Source organism: Oncorhynchus keta, chromosome 34 (assembly GCF_023373465.1).
Source record: "Oncorhynchus keta strain PuntledgeMale-10-30-2019 chromosome 34, Oket_V2, whole genome shotgun sequence".
In the NCBI taxonomy this organism is placed as follows: Eukaryota; Metazoa; Chordata; class Actinopteri; order Salmoniformes; family Salmonidae; genus Oncorhynchus; species Oncorhynchus keta.
This window is the reverse complement of record NC_068454.1, coordinates 3910899-3931490: the sequence shown is the minus strand read 5'-3', so window position 1 is coordinate 3931490 and position 20592 is coordinate 3910899. Positions and strand designations below refer to the sequence as shown.

At 46.2% G+C, this 20592-nt stretch overlaps 1 protein-coding gene across 1 annotated transcript in view; it reads right to left on the bottom strand.

Moving 5' to 3' along the window:
* LOC118366688 (butyrophilin subfamily 1 member A1-like) overlaps nt 1–12751 on the bottom strand; it is a 19695-nt gene extending 6944 nt beyond the window's left edge. Inside the window, exons 1-11 of the mRNA XM_052492594.1 lie at nt 12637–12751; nt 12309–12424; nt 11863–11916; nt 11634–11738; nt 11178–11279; nt 10918–11079; nt 10674–10811; nt 10514–10565; nt 10110–10136; nt 9983–10009; nt 9313–9841 (exon numbers count right to left, since the gene is read on the bottom strand). Coding sequence (XP_052348554.1) covers nt 9313–9841; nt 9983–10009; nt 10110–10136; nt 10514–10565; nt 10674–10811; nt 10918–11079; nt 11178–11279; nt 11634–11738; nt 11863–11916; nt 12309–12424; nt 12637–12655 — 1331 coding nt within the window. The 5' untranslated portion in view covers nt 12656–12751. The remainder of the gene's footprint in view (nt 1–9312; nt 9842–9982; nt 10010–10109; nt 10137–10513; nt 10566–10673; nt 10812–10917; nt 11080–11177; nt 11280–11633; nt 11739–11862; nt 11917–12308; nt 12425–12636) is intronic.
* Nucleotides 12752–20592: the final 7841 nt, after the last annotated feature.

Here is a 20592-nt window from a genome sequence, read left to right as displayed (position 1 = left end):
TCTACCCACACTGACTGACTCTACCCACACACTGACTGGACTCTACCCACACACTGACTGGACTCTACCCACACTGACTGGACTCTACCCACACTGACTGGACTCTACCCACACACTGACTGGACTCTACCCACACACTGACTGGACTCTACCCACACACTGACTGGACTCTACCCACACACTGACTGGACTCTACCCACACTGACTGGGCTCTACCCACACTGACTGGACTCTACCCACACTGACTGGACTCTACCCACACACTGACTATACTCTACCCACACACTGACTGGACTCTACCCACACTGACTGGACTCTACCCACACACTGACTAGACTCTACCCACACTGACTGAACTCTACACACACTGACTAGACTCTACCCACACACTGACTAGACTCTACCCACACACTGACTGGACTCTACCCACACTGACTGGATTCTACCCACACTGACTGAACTCTACACACACTGACTAGACTCTACCCACACTGACTGGATTCTACCCACACTGACTGGACTCTACCCACACACTGACTGGACTCTACCCACACTGACTGGACTCTACCCACACTGACTGGACTCTACCCACACTGACTGGATTCTACCCACACACTGACTGGACTCTACCCACACCCTGACTGGACTCTACCCACACACTGACTGGACTCTACCCACACACTGACTGGACTCTACCCACACACTGACTGGACTCTACCCACACCCTGACTGGACTCTACCCACACCCTGACTGGACTCTACCCACACCCTGACTGGACTCTACCCACACACTGACTGGACTCTACCCACACTGACTGGACTCTACCCACACACTGACTGGACTCTACCCACACACTGACTGGACTCTACCCACACTGACTGGACTCTACCCACACTGACTGGACTCTACCCACACACTGACTGGGCTCTACCCACACTGACTGGACTCTACCCACACTGACTGGACTCTACCCACACTGACTGGACTCTACCCACACTGACTGGGCTCTACCCACACTGACTGGACTCTACCCACACTGACTGGACTCTACCCACACACTGACTGGACTCTACCCACACACTGACTGGACTCTACCCACACTGACTGGACTCTACACACACTGACTAGACTCTACCCACACTGACTGAACTCTACACACACTGACTAGACTCTACCCACACACTGACTAGACTCTACCCACACACTGACTGGACTCTACCCACACTGACTGGATTCTACCCACACTGACTGAACTCTACACACACTGACTAGACTCTACCCACACTGACTGGATTCTACCCACACTGACTGGACTCTACCCACACACTGACTGGACTCTACCCACACTGACTGGACTCTACCCACACTGACTGGACTCTACCCACACTGACTGGACTCTACCCACACTGACTGGATTCTACCCACACTGACTGGACTCTACCCACACTGACTGGACTCTACCCACTCTACCCACACTGACTGGACACCCACACTGACTGGACTCTACCCACACTGACTGGACTCTACCCACACTGACTGGACTCTACCCACACACTGACTAGACTCTACCCACACACTGACTGGACTCTACCCACACTGACTGGACTCTACCCACACACTGACTCTACCCACACTGACTGGACTCTACCCACACACTGACTGGACTCTACCCACACTGACTGGACTCTACCCACACTGACTGGACTCTACCCACACACTGACTGGACTCTACCCACACTGACTGGACTCTACCCACACTGACTGGACTCTACCCACACACTGACTGGGCTCTACCCACTGACTGGGCTCTACCCACACTGACTGGACTCTACCCACACTGACTGACTCTACCCACACTGACCCACCACACTGACTGGACTCTACCCACACACTGACTGGACTCTACCCACACTGACTGAACTCTACCCACACACTGACTAGACTCTACCCACACACTGACTGGACTCTACCCACACTGACTGGATTCTACCCACACTGACTGAACTCTACACACACTGACTAGACTCTACCCACACTGACTGGACTCTACCCACACACTGACTGACTCTACCCACACTGACTGACTCTACCCACACTGACTGGACTCTACCCACACTGACTGGACTCTACCCACACTGACTGGACTCTACCCACACTGACTGGACTCTACCCACACTGACTGGACTCTACCCACACTGACTGGACTCTACCCACACTGACTGGACTCTACCCACACTGACTGGACACTGACTGGACTCTACCCACACTGACTGGACTCTACCCACACACTGACTGGACTCTACCCACACTGACTGGACTCTACCCACACACTGACTCTACCCACACTGACTGGACTCTACCCACACTGACTGGACTCTACCCACACTGACTGGACTCTACCCACACACTGACTGGACTCTACCCACACTGACTGGACTCTACCCACACACTGACTGGACTCTACCCACACTGACTGGACTCTACCCACACTGACTGGACTCTACCCACACTGACTGACTGGACTCTACCCACACACTGACTGGACTCTACCCACACTGACTGGACTCTACCCACACACTGACTGGACTCTACCCACACTGACTGAACTCTACCCACACTGACTGACTCTACCCACACACTGACTAGACTCTACCCACACACTGACTGGACTCTACCCACACTGACTGGATTCTACCCACACTGACTGAACCTACACACACTGACTGGACTCTACCCACACTGACTGGACTCTACCCACACTGACTGGACTCTACCCACACACTGACTGGACTCTACCCACACACTGACTGGACTCTACCCACACTGACTGGACTCTACCCACACTGACTGGACTCTACCCACACTGACTGGACTCTACCCACACACTGACTGGACTCTACCCACACTGACTGGACTCTACCCACACTGACTGGACTCTACCCACACTGACTGGACTCTACCCACACTGACTGGACTCTACCCACACTGACTGGACTCTACCCACACTGACTGGACTCTACCCACACTGACTGGACTCTACCCACACACTGACTGGACTCTACCCACACACTGACTGGACTCTACCCACACACTGACTGGACTCTACCCACACTGACTGGACTCTACCCACACTGACTGGACTCTACCCACACTGACTGGACTCTACCCACACACTGACTATACTCTACCCACACACTGACTGGACTCTACCCACACTGACTGGACTCTACCCACACACTGACTAGACTCTACCCACACTGACTGAACTCTACACACACTGACTAGACTCTACCCACACACTGACTAGACTCTACCCACACACTGACTGGACTCTACCCACACTGACTGGATTCTACCCACACTGACTGAACTCTACACACACTGACTAGACTCTACCCACACTGACTGGATTCTACCCACACTGACTGGACTCTACCCACACACTGACTGGACTCTACCCACACTGACTGGACTCTACCCACACTGACTGGACTCTACCCACACTGACTGGATTCTACCCACACACTGACTGGACTCTACCCACACTGACTGGACTCTACCCACACTGACTGGATTCTACCCACACTGACTGGACTCTACCCACACTGACTGGACTCTACCCACACACTGACTGGACTCTACCCACACTGACTGGACTCTACCCACACTGACTGGACTCTACCCACACACTGACTAGACTCTACCCACACACTGACTGGACTCTACCCACACTGACTGGATTCTACCCACACTGACTGGACTCTACCCACACTGACTGGACTCTACCCACACACTGACTGGACTCTACCCACACTGACTGGACTCTACCCACACTGACTGGACTCTACCCACACACTGACTGGACTCTACCCACACTGACTGGACTCTACCCACACTGACTAGACTCTACCCACACACTGACTGGGCTCTACCCACACACTGACTGGGCTCTACCCACACTGACTGGACTCTACCCACACACTGACTAGACTCTACCCACACACTGACTGGACTCTACCACACTGACTGGACTCTACCCACACACTGACTAGACTTTACCCACACTGACTGAACTCTACACACACTGACTAGACTCTACCCACACACTGACTGGACTCTACCCACACTGACTGGATTCTACCCACACTGACTGAACTCTACACACACTGACTAGACTCTACCCACACTGACTGGATTCTACCCACACACTGACTGGACTCTACCCACACTGACTGAACTCTACACACACTGACTAGACTCTACCCACACTGACTGGACTCTACCCACACACTGACTGGACTCTACCCACACTGACTGGACTCTACCCACACTGACTGGATTCTACCCACACACTGACTGGACTCTACCCACACTGACTGGACTCTACCCACACTGACTGGATTCTACCCACACTGACTGGACTCTACCCACACTGACTGGACTCTACCCACACACTGACTGGACTCTACCCACACTGACTGGACTCTACCCACACTGACTAGACTCTACCCACACACTGACTGGACTCTACCCACACTGACTGGACTCTACCCACACTGACTGGACTCTACCCACACACTGACTGGACTCTACCCACACTGACTGGACTCTACCCACACACTGACTGGACTCTACCCACACTGACTGGACTCTACCCACACTGACTAGACTCTACCCACACACTGACTGGACTCTACCCACACACTGACTGGACTCTACCCACACTGACTGGACTCTACCCACACACTGACTAGACTCTACCCACACTGACTGAACTCTACACACACTGACTAGACTCTACCCACACACTGACTAGACTCTACCCACACACTGACTGGACTCTACCCACACTGACTGGATTCTACCCACACTGACTGGACTCTACCCACACTGACTGACTCTACCCACACTGACTGGACTCTACCCACACTGACTGGACTCTACCCACACACTGACTGGACTCTACCCACACTGACTGGACTCTACCCACACTGACTGGACTCTACCCACACTGACTGGACTCTACCCACACTGACTGGACTCTACCCACACACTGACTGGATTCTACCCACACACTGACTGGACTCTACCCACACACTGACTGGACTCTACCCACACTGACTGGACTCTACCCACACTGGATTCTACCCACACTGACTGGACTCTACCCACACTGACTGGACTCTACCCACACACTGACTGGACTCTACCCACACTGACTGGACTCTACCCACACTGACTGGACTCTACCCACACACTGACTGACTCTACCCACACACTGACTGGACTCTACCCACACTGACTGGATTCTACCAACACTGACTGGACTCTACCCACACTGACTGGACTCTACCCACACACTGACTGGACTCTACCCACACTGACTGGACTCTACCCACACTGACTGGACTCTACCCACACACTGACTGGACTCTACCCACACTGACTGGACTCTACCCACACTGACTAGACTCTACCCACACACTGACTGGGCTCTACCCACACACTGACTGGGCTCTACCCACACTGACTGGACTCTACCCACACACTGACTAGACTCTACCCACACACTGACTGGACTCTACCCACACTGACTGGACTCTACCCACACTGACTGGACTCTACCCACACACTGACTAGACTTTACCCACACTGACTGAACTCTACACACACTGACTAGACTCTACCCACACACTGACTGGACTCTACCCACACTGACTGGATTCTACCCACACTGACTGAACTCTACACACACTGACTAGACTCTACCCACACTGACTGGATTCTACCCACACACTGACTGGACTCTACCCACACTGACTGAACTCTACACACACTGACTGAACTCTACACACACTGACTGGACTCTACCCACACTGACTGGACTCTACCCACACTGACTGGACTCTACCCACACTGACTGGACTCTACCCACACTGACTGGATTCTACCCACACACTGACTGGACTCTACCCACACTGACTGGACTCTACCCACACTGACTGGATTCTACCCACACTGACTGGACTCTACCCACACTGACTGGACTCTACCCACACACTGACTGGACTCTACCCACACTGACTGGACTCTACCCACACTGACTAGACTCTACCCACACACTGACTGGATTCTACCCACACTGACTGGACTCTACCCACACTGACTGGACTCTACCCACACACTGACTGGACTCTACCCACACTGACTGGACTCTACCCACACACTGACTGGACTCTACCCACACTGACTGGACTCTACCCACACTGACTGGACTCTACCCACACACTGACTAGACTCTACCCACACACTGACTGGACTCTACCCACACTGACTGGACTCTACCCACACACTGACTAGACTCTACCCACACACTGACTGGACTCTACCCACACACTGACTGGACTCTACCCACACTGACTAGACTCTACCCACACACTGACTAGACTCTACCCACACACTGACTGGACTCTACCCACACTGACTGGATTCTACCCACACTGACTGGACTCTACCCACACTGACTGGACTCTACCCACACACTGACTGGACTCTACCCACACTGACTGGACTCTACCCACACTGACTGGACTCTACCCACACTGACTGGACTCTACCCACACACTGACTAGACTCTACCCACTCACTGACTGGACTCTACCCACACACTGACTGGACTCTACCCACACACTGACTGGACTCTACCCACACACTGACTGGACTCTACCCACACACTGACTGGACTCTACCCACACTGACTGGACTCTACCCACACTGACTGGACTCTACCCACACACTGACTGGACTCTACCCACACTGACTGGACTCTACCCACACACTGACTGGACTCTACCCACACACTGACTGGACTCTACCCACACTGACTGGACTCTACCCACACTGACTGGACTCTACCCACACACTGACTGGACTCTACCCACACTGACTGGACTCTACCCACACACTGACTGGACTCTACCCACACCCTGACTGGACTCTACCCACACACTGAGTGGACTCTACCCACACCCTGACTGGACTCTACCCACACACTGACTGGACTCTACCCACACACTGACTGGACTCTACCCACACACTGACTGGACTCTACCCACACACTGACTGGACTCTACCCACACTGACTGGACTCTACCCACACACTGACTGGACTCTACCCACACACTGACTGGACTCTACCCACACTGACTGGACTCTACCCACACTGACTGGACTCTACCCACACACTGTCTGGACTCTACCCACACTGACAGAGGTTGAATGGGTAAGAGGAAATATTGAAGTGCCTTTGAATGGGGTATGGTAGTAGGTGCCAGGCGCACCAGTTTTTGTCAAGAACTGCTACGCTGCTGGGTTTATCTGTTTCCCGTATGAAGAATGGTCCACCACCCAAAGAACATCCAGCCAACTTGACACAACTGTGGGGAAGCATTGGCGTTAAGGTGGGCCAGCATTCCTGTGGAACGCTTTCAACACCTTGTAGAGTCCAACTCAATATTAGGAAGGTGTTCTTATTTTTTGTACACTTGTATATGCATTTCTTTTTTAAAATGTGTCTCTTCACTCCAGCATTTTGGAATTTAAATCAAATGTTTCACATAATCTGACAGTATAGAATATTACATTTTATTTGAGGTTATTTTTATACCTGATTTCACTGTCTAGAACTGAATAAACCTTACGTGGACAGTCCCCCCATTTAAGCATGTGGCCAATTTTCAGACAGTAAACGCTACTTCATTCAACACACTACTACAACAGCGTGACTATGTTAGGATGAAATGTTCAACATATTTCCTTTAACATGCTGAGTTGTGAATATAATGTTCAACATATTTCCTTTAACATGCTGAGTTGTGAATATAATGTTCAACATATTTCCTTTAACATGCTGAGTTGTGAATATAATGTTCAATATACAGTGTATTTCCTTTAACATCCTGAGTTGTGTGTTTAGTCTTTATCAATTCATATGATCGAGACTATTTTGAGACATTAAGGAGCATCAGGTGATGTGTCTGCCAATGGCACTTCCATCTTTATATGACATATGTCACGCATAGGTGTAATAGGTGGCAGGGAAGTCAGGCGCAGGAGAGTCAAATGGAGTGTAAATATGGAGTCTTTTAATAAAGTTCCACTAGTATGCTCCATAACAATAAATGTACAAACAAACAAAACATGGGTACGAGGACCCGACGCGCACCTATACAAACAATCACACTACACTGACAACAAATCAATCTCTGACAAAGACATGAGGGGAAACAGAGGGTTAAATACACAACAGGTAATGAATGGGATAGAAAACAGGTGTGTGGGAAGACAAGACAAAACCAATGGAAAATGAAAAAAGGATCAATGATGGCTAGAAGACCGGTGACGTCGAACGCCGAGCACCGTCCGAACAAGGAGAGGCAACGACTTCGGCAGAAGTCGTGACAACATATTACATATTACACTGGTCAAAACATCACGTATTTAGACAGTATGAATAGTCCTCACTTTAGATTAAGGACTGCAAAACGACTTTACTAAACTAATGATTAGTTAAATGTTTATAAGGACCTTTATTTTTATTTATTTATTTTTTAAATATATATTTTTTAAATTTTACCCCGTTTTCTCCACCATTTCCTGGTGTCCAATTGTTTAGTAGCTACTATATTGTCTCATCGCTACAACTCCCGTACGGGCTCGGGAGCGAAAAGGACCTTTATTAAACACCTTATGAATTAACTTGTGAATAATGAATATGTAAATTATTTATAAATGTGAGATTACCTAACTTAATAACTTTTTTACAAATGTAGGAGTAATCCTAAATAAATGGTGAGTAAACTGTAAATTCCTTACATACATTTCAACTTTACTACACTTGATAAAGGCGTTGTGTCCCAATTGAGCCGCTATGATATGATGATATGAGGTATGATTTTTAAGTAATTAATTTGCATTTTATTGCATGACATAAGTATTTGATCACCTACCAACCAGTAAGAATTCCGGCTCTCACAGACCTGTTAGTTTTTCTTTAAGAAGCCCCCCTGTTCTCCACTCATTACCTGTATTAACTGCACCTGTTTGAACTCGCTACCTGGTTAAATAAAGGTTAAATAAAGAATTCTAAAAATGTGAGCGGCCATTGCTGCAATGGTAACTGATGAGGTGGAAACCACCTTTGTACAATAATTTTCTGAGCAGCTGTGGTTCCTACCAACCACACTCTCTGTTGGCGTTCTGACAAGTACAAATCAGTCATCACAAAGCACACCATCACTACTGGATCTGACAGCACTATTTTATCTGTAAGTACACAGATGACATCATTTGGATAAACCTGTTCAGAAAACGTGTCATTGAAGGTGTAGATATGGCTGCGTCTCACAACGTCATAAAAGGAGAGCTGCCCCTCCTCAATGTCAAGGTAGACCCCAATCTTTGTGAGATGTTCTGGAATCTTGATATCAACGGCCGGAACAGTTAGAGCCTTCAGCCCACTGACCTGCATCCGAAGTGTCCAGTAACCTGTTGACGAGTTCAGTTCAATGAAGCCTTTTCTTGGTGCAGACTCCCTAGCTATCCCTATCCTCCAGTCTGTCTTCCCGTCCACCCCCACCTCCCAGTAATGCCTACCCTTGGTAAAGCCCTGTGTTCCCAGTGCACACCACCACCCGTCATACTTGTGAGACGCGCGGTAGTGACGGTATCCGTCTCTAGGATCATGTTCACTCTCTATTATTTTGCCCACTCTCACACTTTTCTGATTGTTGGACACTATGAAATCTGGATTGGCTGATTCAGGGTCCAAGAGGATGTCAACTGTAGGTAAAAAAAAAAAAGGGACTTTTGATTTCCGTAATATAACAATTTTTTTTGGTGCATGAAACAAAAATATTAAAAACAATTCTGAATGAAGACTGTCATGTTGAAATAGCATAATGGTTTAGTAGTTTAATTTACCTGATGCTTTGCTTATCCAGTCCCATACTGAAATAAAACAATGTTTGAAAACCTGATGAGTTTACAACCGAAAAGTAATTTGATAAAAGTGAATTCAACTTAATTTATTTTTAATCTTACTGCTTACCTGGTTCAGGAATCACTGTGGTGAAGGCTGAGGACAAAACGAAAGCATTTTGAAGAATGGTCAATTCATGCAGGCATTTGCTTAATCAAACAGACAGTGTTTGAGGAATGATCAAATTGGTTTTGTGCAGATTAAAAAGTGTTTGAGGAATGATTAAAAAAACAGGTTTCGTGCAGGTCAAATTATATACTGAAAGTATTGTGTAGGCCTACAGTCAGTGTAATACTAATGTTAACTTATCTCATGTTGAAAATGAAAGAGAACTTATCTCATGTTGAAAATGAAAGAGATATCTTAGTTCATGTTGAAAATGAAAGAGATATCTTAGCTCATGTTGAAAATGAAAGAGATATCTTAGCTCATGTTGAAAATGAAAGAGATATCTGAGCTCAAATGAGAGGTACCTGAGTGTTTGAACCGCTGCTTGGATTTGAGCCACAGCTCTGGGATGGAGCCCTGTATGACAAAGTGACCAATGATTAATGATGAATTATCCTACTAATCACTCAGAAATATATTCCAACATCATAAATTAAGGAATAATAGGTTACTATCATGACACACCTCTTGAGGTTGTTCCTGTAACACAGTCCAGATGATGAAGTCCATAACAGGGAGCATGTTGGGTAGTTTCCCTCTCTTCCACTGTCCCTCCAGATCCTGCAGGACTGAACACACATCCTCTCCTGGACACACCGAGTCCTACAGAGACACAGAAATTATATATGAGAATTTACTAACCTTAAAAAGTTGAAATTCTTAATAAGCCTACAGGTTGTTTAAAATTGTTTGTTGTTAGTTGTGACACCTGTTTTCGTGATTGCAGTCCTGCAGCCCATTCTGAGACGATGCGCTGAGCTTCTGCCAGTCTTCTCCCAGCCTCTTTTGGAGATGTTCTCTCCTCTACCTCATAGTCCTCCCAGCAGGAACACAGGGGCTTTGGTGAGCTCCTGCTTTGCCCCACGGATATCTTTGAACGAAGATGTTTGTCACTCATACACAATCATTACAGGAGCATTGCATGGATTCAATACTCTTGCTGTTTTTGGTGGTTGTTCTCAACAGTACCTTTGGTAAGATGCTCAACTCCTCCGCCCATTGTAGGATGAACTGTTGACACTCTGCCAGGCTGTAGCCATCCTCGTGGCTGGTGGTGAAATTATCTTGATACTACGGAGATAGAAAAGACATATACAACTGAAAGGTTGAAGGGAAAACACCTACGTGTTCCCCTCGACCCTTCTCTCTCTCTGTGTCTGTTTTGAACGGCATTGTTTGCAGCACATGCCATTTTCATGTGTCCTTTTACAATGCAAACTCTTTATTCTTTCCCTATTCGTCCCCTATTTTTTTGGTATTTATTTATTCAAATGTTCCAAGATGTTGCAAATGTTTGTTATACCGTATCGGCCTGTTCTATCTCTACTGCTCTGCTATTTCTGAACATGTAATCCTGTTCAAACCTGTTAATCCTGTTCAATCCGGTTCATCCTGTTAAACTGTTCAAATGTTAAGCAGGACTACCTTTGATATCCGATGTAGCTCGGTGGCCAGTTCTCTGATTATGGCTTTACACTCATCCAGAGATGGAGACTGGCTTGTTTCTACGGTGGAAATCCGAGAGGGTCCCTACACAGAAAATACTCATGATTAATTCAACAAAACAAAGCATTCAATCAATCATTTTGTTAGGCATATGCTGAGCACTTGTTGGCTGCTTTTCCTTTAATTTTGTAAATTGTATTACATTTACCTTAAGAAAATTCTTAAATAACATTTTACATTTCTTCAGCGGTCTTCTGATTGTCTGCAAGCAAAAATAAATATGGTAGAAGTTCATCAACACTGGGACCTATTCTAGAATTCGATGCAGAGTTGAAGAGGAAGTTGAGTTGAAGAGGAAGTTGAGTTGAAGAGGAAGTTGAGTTGAAGAGGAAGTTGCAAAACTCTGAAGTTGTTTACATCCAAAAAAGAACAAGAAAAAAAACTGGCACCACGCCGACAGCGATTGAAAATAAAGGTCACGCACACGCACACACACACTCTCACACACACACACACACACACACACACACACACACACACACACACACACACACACACACACACACACTCACACACACACACACACACACACACACACACACACACACACTCACTCACTCACTCACTGCGTGAATTGAGTTGTTTGTTGTTTACCTGATAAAAGCTGAGATTAGGCTTCCCAAATGGTTGTGAACAACAATCATAATGATGTGTTATTTTTTCCCAAGATTTGCCAAAACTTCCAAAGCTCTGGCTGTCGTTTAATGTTTCTGGAAATGATCATCACAACCAATGAGAATAGACTTTCAACAGCAACAATAACCACATAAAAACATCTATTCATGTATCATACTGCTTGGATCAAATTTAATTAAAATATGCATTTTTGAATATTTGGAAAAAACAGTGAAAGCTATATCGACAGTTACAAAATGCATGCCACATGTGCCTCGTTATAGTCTAACTGCAGCAATTGACTCACCTGCAGTCCAATTTTGCATTGTTTCTGAAACTTTTATACATAGTTATCCATATAATTGAATTGTCTAGTACAGAGTTAGTAGCCAAGCCCGCTCCCCACAGAGACTGAATATATATATACCAACTGTAGCTAGACACTCCCCTCCCCTCCCCCTACACTCGACACTCCCCGCCCCCTACAGCGCAGCAAACATACTTTTTCATTAAATTCTTTCAGTCGTAGGCTACATACATGTTGGAAAGTTTGAGTTTTATGAGAGTTGGACTTGGAAAGCACCAAAACCGGAGAATTTAAGAAATACTTTATTTACCCTGTTGGCTTAATTGATTGGAAAAGTAAGCCAGTATTGGGGAGAAAATGCACGCTGTTCCAAACGACTGAATTCATGGTCAATACCATAGCCTCTTGTATAATCCGATAGGGCGTATACTTCCATTTTAATGGTGTCACAAGTTTGATTAGCTGTTTTCTTAACCTCCCACCACCCACTCCTAGCCGTAACAAAACACACAAACACTTCCCTATATTTCTTTCACTCTCACCGTAAGTAAAGATGTCAAAAAAACAAAACTATAACAGTTCCTCCATATCTAGGACCAGCCTGTAGATTGAGGATCTAGGACCAGCCTGTAGATTGAGGATCTAGGACCAGCCTGTAGATTGAGGATCTAGGACCAGCCTGTAGATTGAGGATCTAGGACCAGCCTGTAGTTTGAGGATATAGGACCAGCCTGTAGATTGAGGATCTAGGACCAGCCTGTAGATTGAGGATCTAGTACCAGCCTGTAGATTGAGGATCTAGGACCAGCCTGTAGATTGAGGACCTAGGACCAGCCTGTAGTTTGAGGATCTAGGACCAGTCTGTAGATTGACGATCTAGGACCAGCCTGTAGATTGAGGACCTAGGACCAGCCTGTAGATTGACGATCTAGGACAAGCCTGTAGATTGAGGATCTAGGACCAGCCTGTAGATTGAGGATCTAGGACCAGCCTGTAGATTGAGGATCTAGGACCAGCCTGTAGATTGAGGATCTAGGACCAGCCTGTAGATTGAGGACCTAGGACCAGCCTGTAGATTGAGGATCTAGGACCAGCCTGTAGATTGAGGATCTAGGACCAGCCTGTAGATTGAGGACCTAGGACCAGCCTGTAGATTGAGGATCTAGGACCAGCCTGTAGATTGAGGATCTAGGACCAGCCTGTAGTTTGAATCTGACCAGCCTGTAGATTGAGGACTAGGACCAGCCTGTAGATTGACGATCTAGGACCAGCCTGTAGATTGAGGACCTAGGACCAGCCTGTAGATTGAGGATCTAGGACCAGCCTGTAGATTGAGGACTAGGACCAGCCTGTAGATTGAGGATCTAGGACCAGCCTGTAGATTGAGGACCTAGGACCAGCCTGTAGATTGAGGATCTAGGACCAGCCTGTAGTTTGAGGATCTAGGACAAGCCTGTAGATTGATTGAGATCTAGTACCAGCCTGTAGATTGAGGATCTAGGACCAGCCTGTAGTTTGAGGATCTAGGACCAGCCTGTAGATTGGACCAGCCTGTAGATTGATCTAGGACCAGCCTGTAGATTGAGGATCTAGGACCAGCCTGTAGATTGAGGATCTAGGACCAGCCTGTAGATTGAGGATCTAGGACCAGCCTGTAGATTGAGGATCTAGGACCAGCCTGTAGATTGAGGACCTAGGACCAGCCTGTAGATTGAGGATCTAGGACCAGCCTGTAGATTGACGATCTAGGTCAAGCCTGTAGATTGAGGACCTAGGACCAGCCTGTAGATTGAGGATCTAGGACCAGCCTGTAGATTGAGGACCTAGGACCAGCCTGTAGATTGAGGATCTAGGACCAGCCTGTAGATTGAGGACCTAGGACCAGCCTGTAGATTGAGGATCTAGGACCAGCCTGTAGTTTGAGGATCTAGGACAAGCCTGTAGATTGACGATCTAGTACCAGCCTGTAGATTGAGGATTTAGGACCAGCCTGTAGATTGAGGATCTAGGACCAGCCTGTAGTTTGAGGATATAGGACCAGCCTGTAGATTGAGGATCTAGGACCAGCCTATAGATTGAGGATCTAGGACAAGCCTGTAGATTGAGGATCTAGGACCACCCTATAGATTGAGTATCTAGGACCAGCCTGTAGATTGAGGATCTAGGACCAGCCTATAGATTGAGGATCTAGGACAAGCCTGTAGATTGAGGATCTAGGACCACCCTATAGATTGAGGATCTAGGACCAGCCTGTAGATTGAGGATCTAGGACCAGCCTGTAGATTGAGGATCTAGGACCAGCCTATAGATTGAGGTTCTAGGACCAGCCTGTAGATTGAGGATCTAGGACCAGCCTGTAGATTGAGGACCTAGGACCAGCCTGTAGATTGAGGATCTAGGACCAGCCTATAGATTGAGGTTCTAGGACAAGCCTGTAGATTGAGGATCGAGTGGAAAAGCAGCTATCCACATTTTTTAAGACACTCTTGAATGTCCACAGTCTAATGCAAGAAGTTGTTACATTAAACTACAATGTCAACTACCCTCTAAACCACGTATCCAAAAGGACATGTAAAATGTGTCAAATATGACAGAGTAGCAAATAGTTGTCTGAACTGAAAGGAATTACAAGTGCAAATTCATATTCACATTGACGGACAGAAAAAGCTTCTCAAAACAAGAACTGTACTTGCTGTTGGAATGACCCAAACAAACCAGAGGTTTTCACACCAGAGGAGGCTCCTCAGGGGAGGAAGGGGAGGACCATCACACTCAATGAATTTCATAAAAATTGAAATAGTGAAAAATTTGTCATTTTTACATACAAGTATACTAAAATAATTATTCACATGTCAACCTAATAACTGATGAATGAAGGTCTACTGTAGCCTCAACAGCACTCTGTTAGGTAGCACCATGGTGTAGCCGGAGGACAGCTAGCTTCCGTCCTCCTCTGGGTACATTGACTTCAATACAAAATCTAGGATGCGTTAGTTCTAGTTGCTATGTTGATGATGATGTTAGCTAATGTGGTGACAACTATACTATATGGGCTGTGTGTTGCAGTTATGGTATGAAGGTTTGGCATTGAGCATGTTTGGGATGCTCTGGATCTACATGTATGACAGCGTTTTCCAGTTCCCTTCAATATCCAGCAACTTGGCACAGCCATCGAAGAGGAGAGGGACAACATTCCACAGGCCACAATCAACATCCTGCTCAACTCTATGTGAAGGAGATGTGTTGCGCTGCATGAGGCTACTACGTCACAGGAGAGCAGTTTGAACGTAAACTTTTAAAGCAGCTTTTTTTTTTAAATGCATTGTATGTATTAAAACAGCGTAAATGTTGCTCTTCACTTTCTGGAGGACTGAGTTTTGAAATCAGTGGAATTCGAGTATGATTGCATCCGAATTTCATCCTCACCCAACAGGAGATGCATCCATGAATGATGTAACGGTATACAGGTAAGAGTATGGCTAGCTGCATTATCAGATATGAAATGTTTCTAATTTTGACAGAAAGAGACATTTTCTTGGCTACCTATAGCCTAATGTTAGCTAGCTGTAGCCTAATGTTAGCTAGCTGTAGCCTAATGTTAGCTAGCTGTAGCCTAATGTTAGCTAGCTGTAGCCTAATGTTAGCTAGCTGTAGCCTAATGATAGCTAGCAGTAGCCTAATGTTAGCTAGCTGTAGCCTAATGTTAGCTAGCTGTAGCCTAATGTTAGCTAGCTGTAGCCTAATGTTAGCTAGCTAACATTGAGCCTGTGTCACGTGTGCTCCCTCTCCGGCCTCCAGGTCACCAGGCTGCTCGTTATGACACCAAACTGTCACCATCGTTACGGGCACCTGCGTGTCATCTGACTCACCTGGACTCCATCACATACTTGATTACCTTCCCTATATATATATATATATATTTTTTATTTTTTTTTGTACCTTTATTTAACTAGGCAAGTCAGTTAAGAACACATTCTTATTTTCATTGACGGCCTCCTTTTGGTTCCTTCCCCAGGTGTTATTGTTTCTGTTCCCGTGTCAGTTCTGTGCGTTGTTTGTGTTTCTTATTTTGTATTAACGTTGTGTTTATTTATTAAAACACTCACTCCCAGCACACATCATTACAACCTGGTTGGTAAACTACCTGCAGATTCATGCAGGGTAGTAACGTCATGAGTTGGGATCATGGTTCGTTGTATAGCTAGCCGGCTACATGTCTTAACAAAAGACTCCACTATGCAAGTAACCATTTTGGGTGAGTTCGTAAATTCAGTCTGGCCCTCTACTCCGATTTACATTTACATTTACATTTAAGTCATTTAGCAGACGCTCTTATCCAGAGCGACTTACAAATTGGTGCATACACCTTATGACATCCAGTGGAACAGCCACTTACAATAGTGCATCTAAAATTTCAGAGCATTCTCGTCTGAGTGTGTCAGAGAGAGCAGAATAACTGATGAATTTACAAACGCTCAATACCCGTTGAACATGGCTGTTGTCAGTAAACTTCAGTAAACTCATTGACCAGAGCATCCACTGTGCGAAACGCTCTGAATTTACCAACGGACAATTTGACAGCACAGTTGCAGTCACCAACGCTCTGAATAACATAACAGCCTAACCAGCTCTGGTTAATAAATCAAATTAGAAGTTAGAAATTATAAAGATAGTGGCAGGAGAAACCTTGCTGTTTGTGACAGGATTGTTATGATGGTAATAAATGTATTTTGCATTGATAATCATCCTTGTAAAATAGCCAACCAATGATGTCTTTGCTCATACTGGAACACTGAAACTAGTCTTTGCATGTTATCTCGTTTGAATAACATTTGCGTTGGCAATGAACCATACTGTCATACTGTCATACTGTCATACTGTCATACCCTGTCACGCCCTGACTGTAGATTGCTTTGTATGTTTCTATGTTTAGTTTGGTCAGGGTGTGATGTGGGTGGGTATTCTATGTTGTAGGTCTAGGTGTTGTGTTTCTATGTTTAGACATGGCATGGTTCCCAATCAGAGGCAGCTGGTTATCGTTGTCTCTGACTGAGAACCATACTTAGGCAGCCTGTTTTCCCACTCTTGTTAGTGGGTGGTTATTTTCCGTTTCAGTGTTTTTCCTGTTCATGGTGTGTGGATTTATGTTTGCACATGATGTGTGCTGTGTACAGTTTGACTATTGTATTTAAACCGGTTCTAGGTTTACCTCTAACATACGGTATCTGGGAGGTTTCCCCGGATACAGATTAATCTAAATCCTGGATCTACAAGGAATATTATTTTTAGTCTAGGACTAAAATGTATTCTGTGTCTGTTTTAACTTCCCCATTGTGTATGTACTTGTCCAGTCTGTGGTGACTGGTTTATGTACCTGTCCAATCTGTGGTGACTGGTGTATTTATCTGTCCAGTCTGTGGTGACTGGTTTATTTACCTGTCCAGTCTGTGGTGACTGGTGTATTTACCTGTCCAGTCTGTGGTGACTGGTGTATTTATCTGTCCAGTCTGTGGTGACTGGTGTATTTATCTGTCCAGTCTGTGGTGACTGGTTTATTTACCTGTCCAGTCTGTGGTGACTGGTGTATTTATCTGTCCAGTCTGTGGTGACTGGTGTATTTATCTGTCCAGTCTGTGGTGACTGGTGTATTTACCTGTCCAGTCTGTGGTGACTGGTTTATGTACCTGTCCAATCTGTGGTGACTGGTGTATTTATCTGTCCAGTCTGTGGTGACTGGTTTATGTACCTGTCCAGTCTGTGGTGACTGGTGTATTTATCTGTCCAGTCTGTGGTGACTGGTTTATGTACCTGTCCAGTCTGTGGTGACTGGTGTATTTATCTGTCCAGTCTGTGGTGACTGGTGTATTTATCTGTCCAGTCTGTGGTGACTGGTGTATTTATCTGTCCAGTCTGTGGTGACTGGTTTATGTACCTGTCCAATCTGTGGTGACTGGTGTATTTATCTGTCCAGTCTGTGGTGACTGGTGTATGTATCTGTCCAGTCTGTGGTGACTGGTTTATGTACCTGTCCAGTCTGTGGTGACTGGTGTATTTATCTGTCCAGTCTGTGGTGACTGGTGTATTTATCTGTCCAGTCTGTGGTGACTGGTTTATGTACCTGTCCAGTCTGTGGTGACTGGTGTATTTATCTGTCCAGTCTGTGGTGACTGGTTTATGTACCTGTCCAATCTGTGGTGACTGGTGTATTTATCTGTCCAGTCTGTGGTGACTGGTGTATTTATCTGTCCAGTCTGTGGTGACTGGTGTATTTATCTGTCCAATCTGTGGTGACTGGTGTATTTATCTGTCCAGTCTGTGGTGACTGGTGTATGTACCTGTCCAATCTGTGGTGACTGGTGTATTTATCTGTCCAGTCTGTGGTGACTGGTGTATTTATCTGTCCAGTCTGTGGTGACTGGTGTATGTACCTGTCCAGTCTGTGGTGACTGGTCCATGGTTTATGTACCTGTCCAGTCTGTGGTGACTGGTTTATTTACCTGTCCAGTCTGTGGTGACTGGTGTATGTACCTGTCCAGTCTGTGGTGACTGGCCCATGGTGTATGTACCTGTCCAGTCTGTGGTGACTGGTTTATGTACCTGTCCAGTCTGTGGTGACTGGTGTATGTACCTGTCCAGTCTGTGGTGACTGGCCCATGGTGTATGTACCTGTCCAGTCTGTGGTGACTGGTTTATTTACCTGTCCAGTCTGTGGTGACTGGTTTATTTACCTGTCCAGTCTGTGGTGACTGGCCCATGGTGTATGTACCTGTCCAGTCTGTGGTGACTGGCCCATGGTGTATGTACCTGTCCAGTCTGTGGTGACTGGTCCATGGTATGTACCTGTCCAGTCAGTGGTGACTGGCCCATGGTATGTACCTGTCCAGTCTGTGGTGACTGGTCCATGGTATGTACCTGTCCAGTCTGTGGTGACTGGTCCATGGTATGTACCTGTCCAGTCTGTGGTGACTGGTCCATGGTATGTACCTGTCCAGTCTGTGGTGACTGATGTATGTACCTGTCCAGTCTGTGGTGACTGGTGTATGTACCTGTCCAGTCTGTGGTGACTGATGTATGTACCTGTCCAGTCTGTGGTGACTGGCCCATGGTATGTACCTGTCCAGTCTGTGGTGACTGGCCCATGGTATGTACCTGTCCAGTCTGTGGTGACTGGCCCATGGTGTATGTACCTGTCCAGTGAAGGAAAGCCTGAGGTTTTCCTTCACCTTTGCAAACTGTTGAATAGAACGAAGTACGGGCATTACAATGACTATTGCTGTTCAAAGGACATTTCGTACTGTAGATTACTGGCATGGAAAAGACTGGTTTGACCACAATCCTTTCCTGTCACTGCCTGTCACATATGTTATGGTTGCTAATCTGTATCTTGCACGTAGCCCGATTGACTTCTCAGATTGCTTCAGAAAATAGTGTCTGAACTGTGGAATGATGTCCAGATAGGTGAAGGAATAATCCAAGTATTGACGAATAGAACGAAAAGAACGTTCTGCATAGTGGAGCTCCTTCACAATATATTAATGGTCATTTAATAAAGCCACGTTATTACGTTCTCAAGTTTCAGTTGACCTTTAGTGTGGTTCCTGTTTTGTCAGATGAGACCTTCATGACCGAAACGTTGGTTTAAGTGAGAAAGGTGCAGCACATATCTTTCCGTTTAAACAAACGTGAAATACCTGTTTCTGATAAGAGTTGTTTACCAGAACTACACAGCACACAATGACAGGGTGAGGGCATGTCTGAGCATCTAAAGCATCTAAAGCACAATCTTGTCTATGACACAGACTCATTGTATTCCCTCAGCTGAGATGGAATGCTCGTTCTACTGAGATGCACAGTGCAAGCATAGGCAGTTACAACTAAAATGCAACCCACTATCAGGGAATTTCTACCACAAAATCTGACTACTATATTCAGGTCCAAGATGGCGACCGGCAAGTT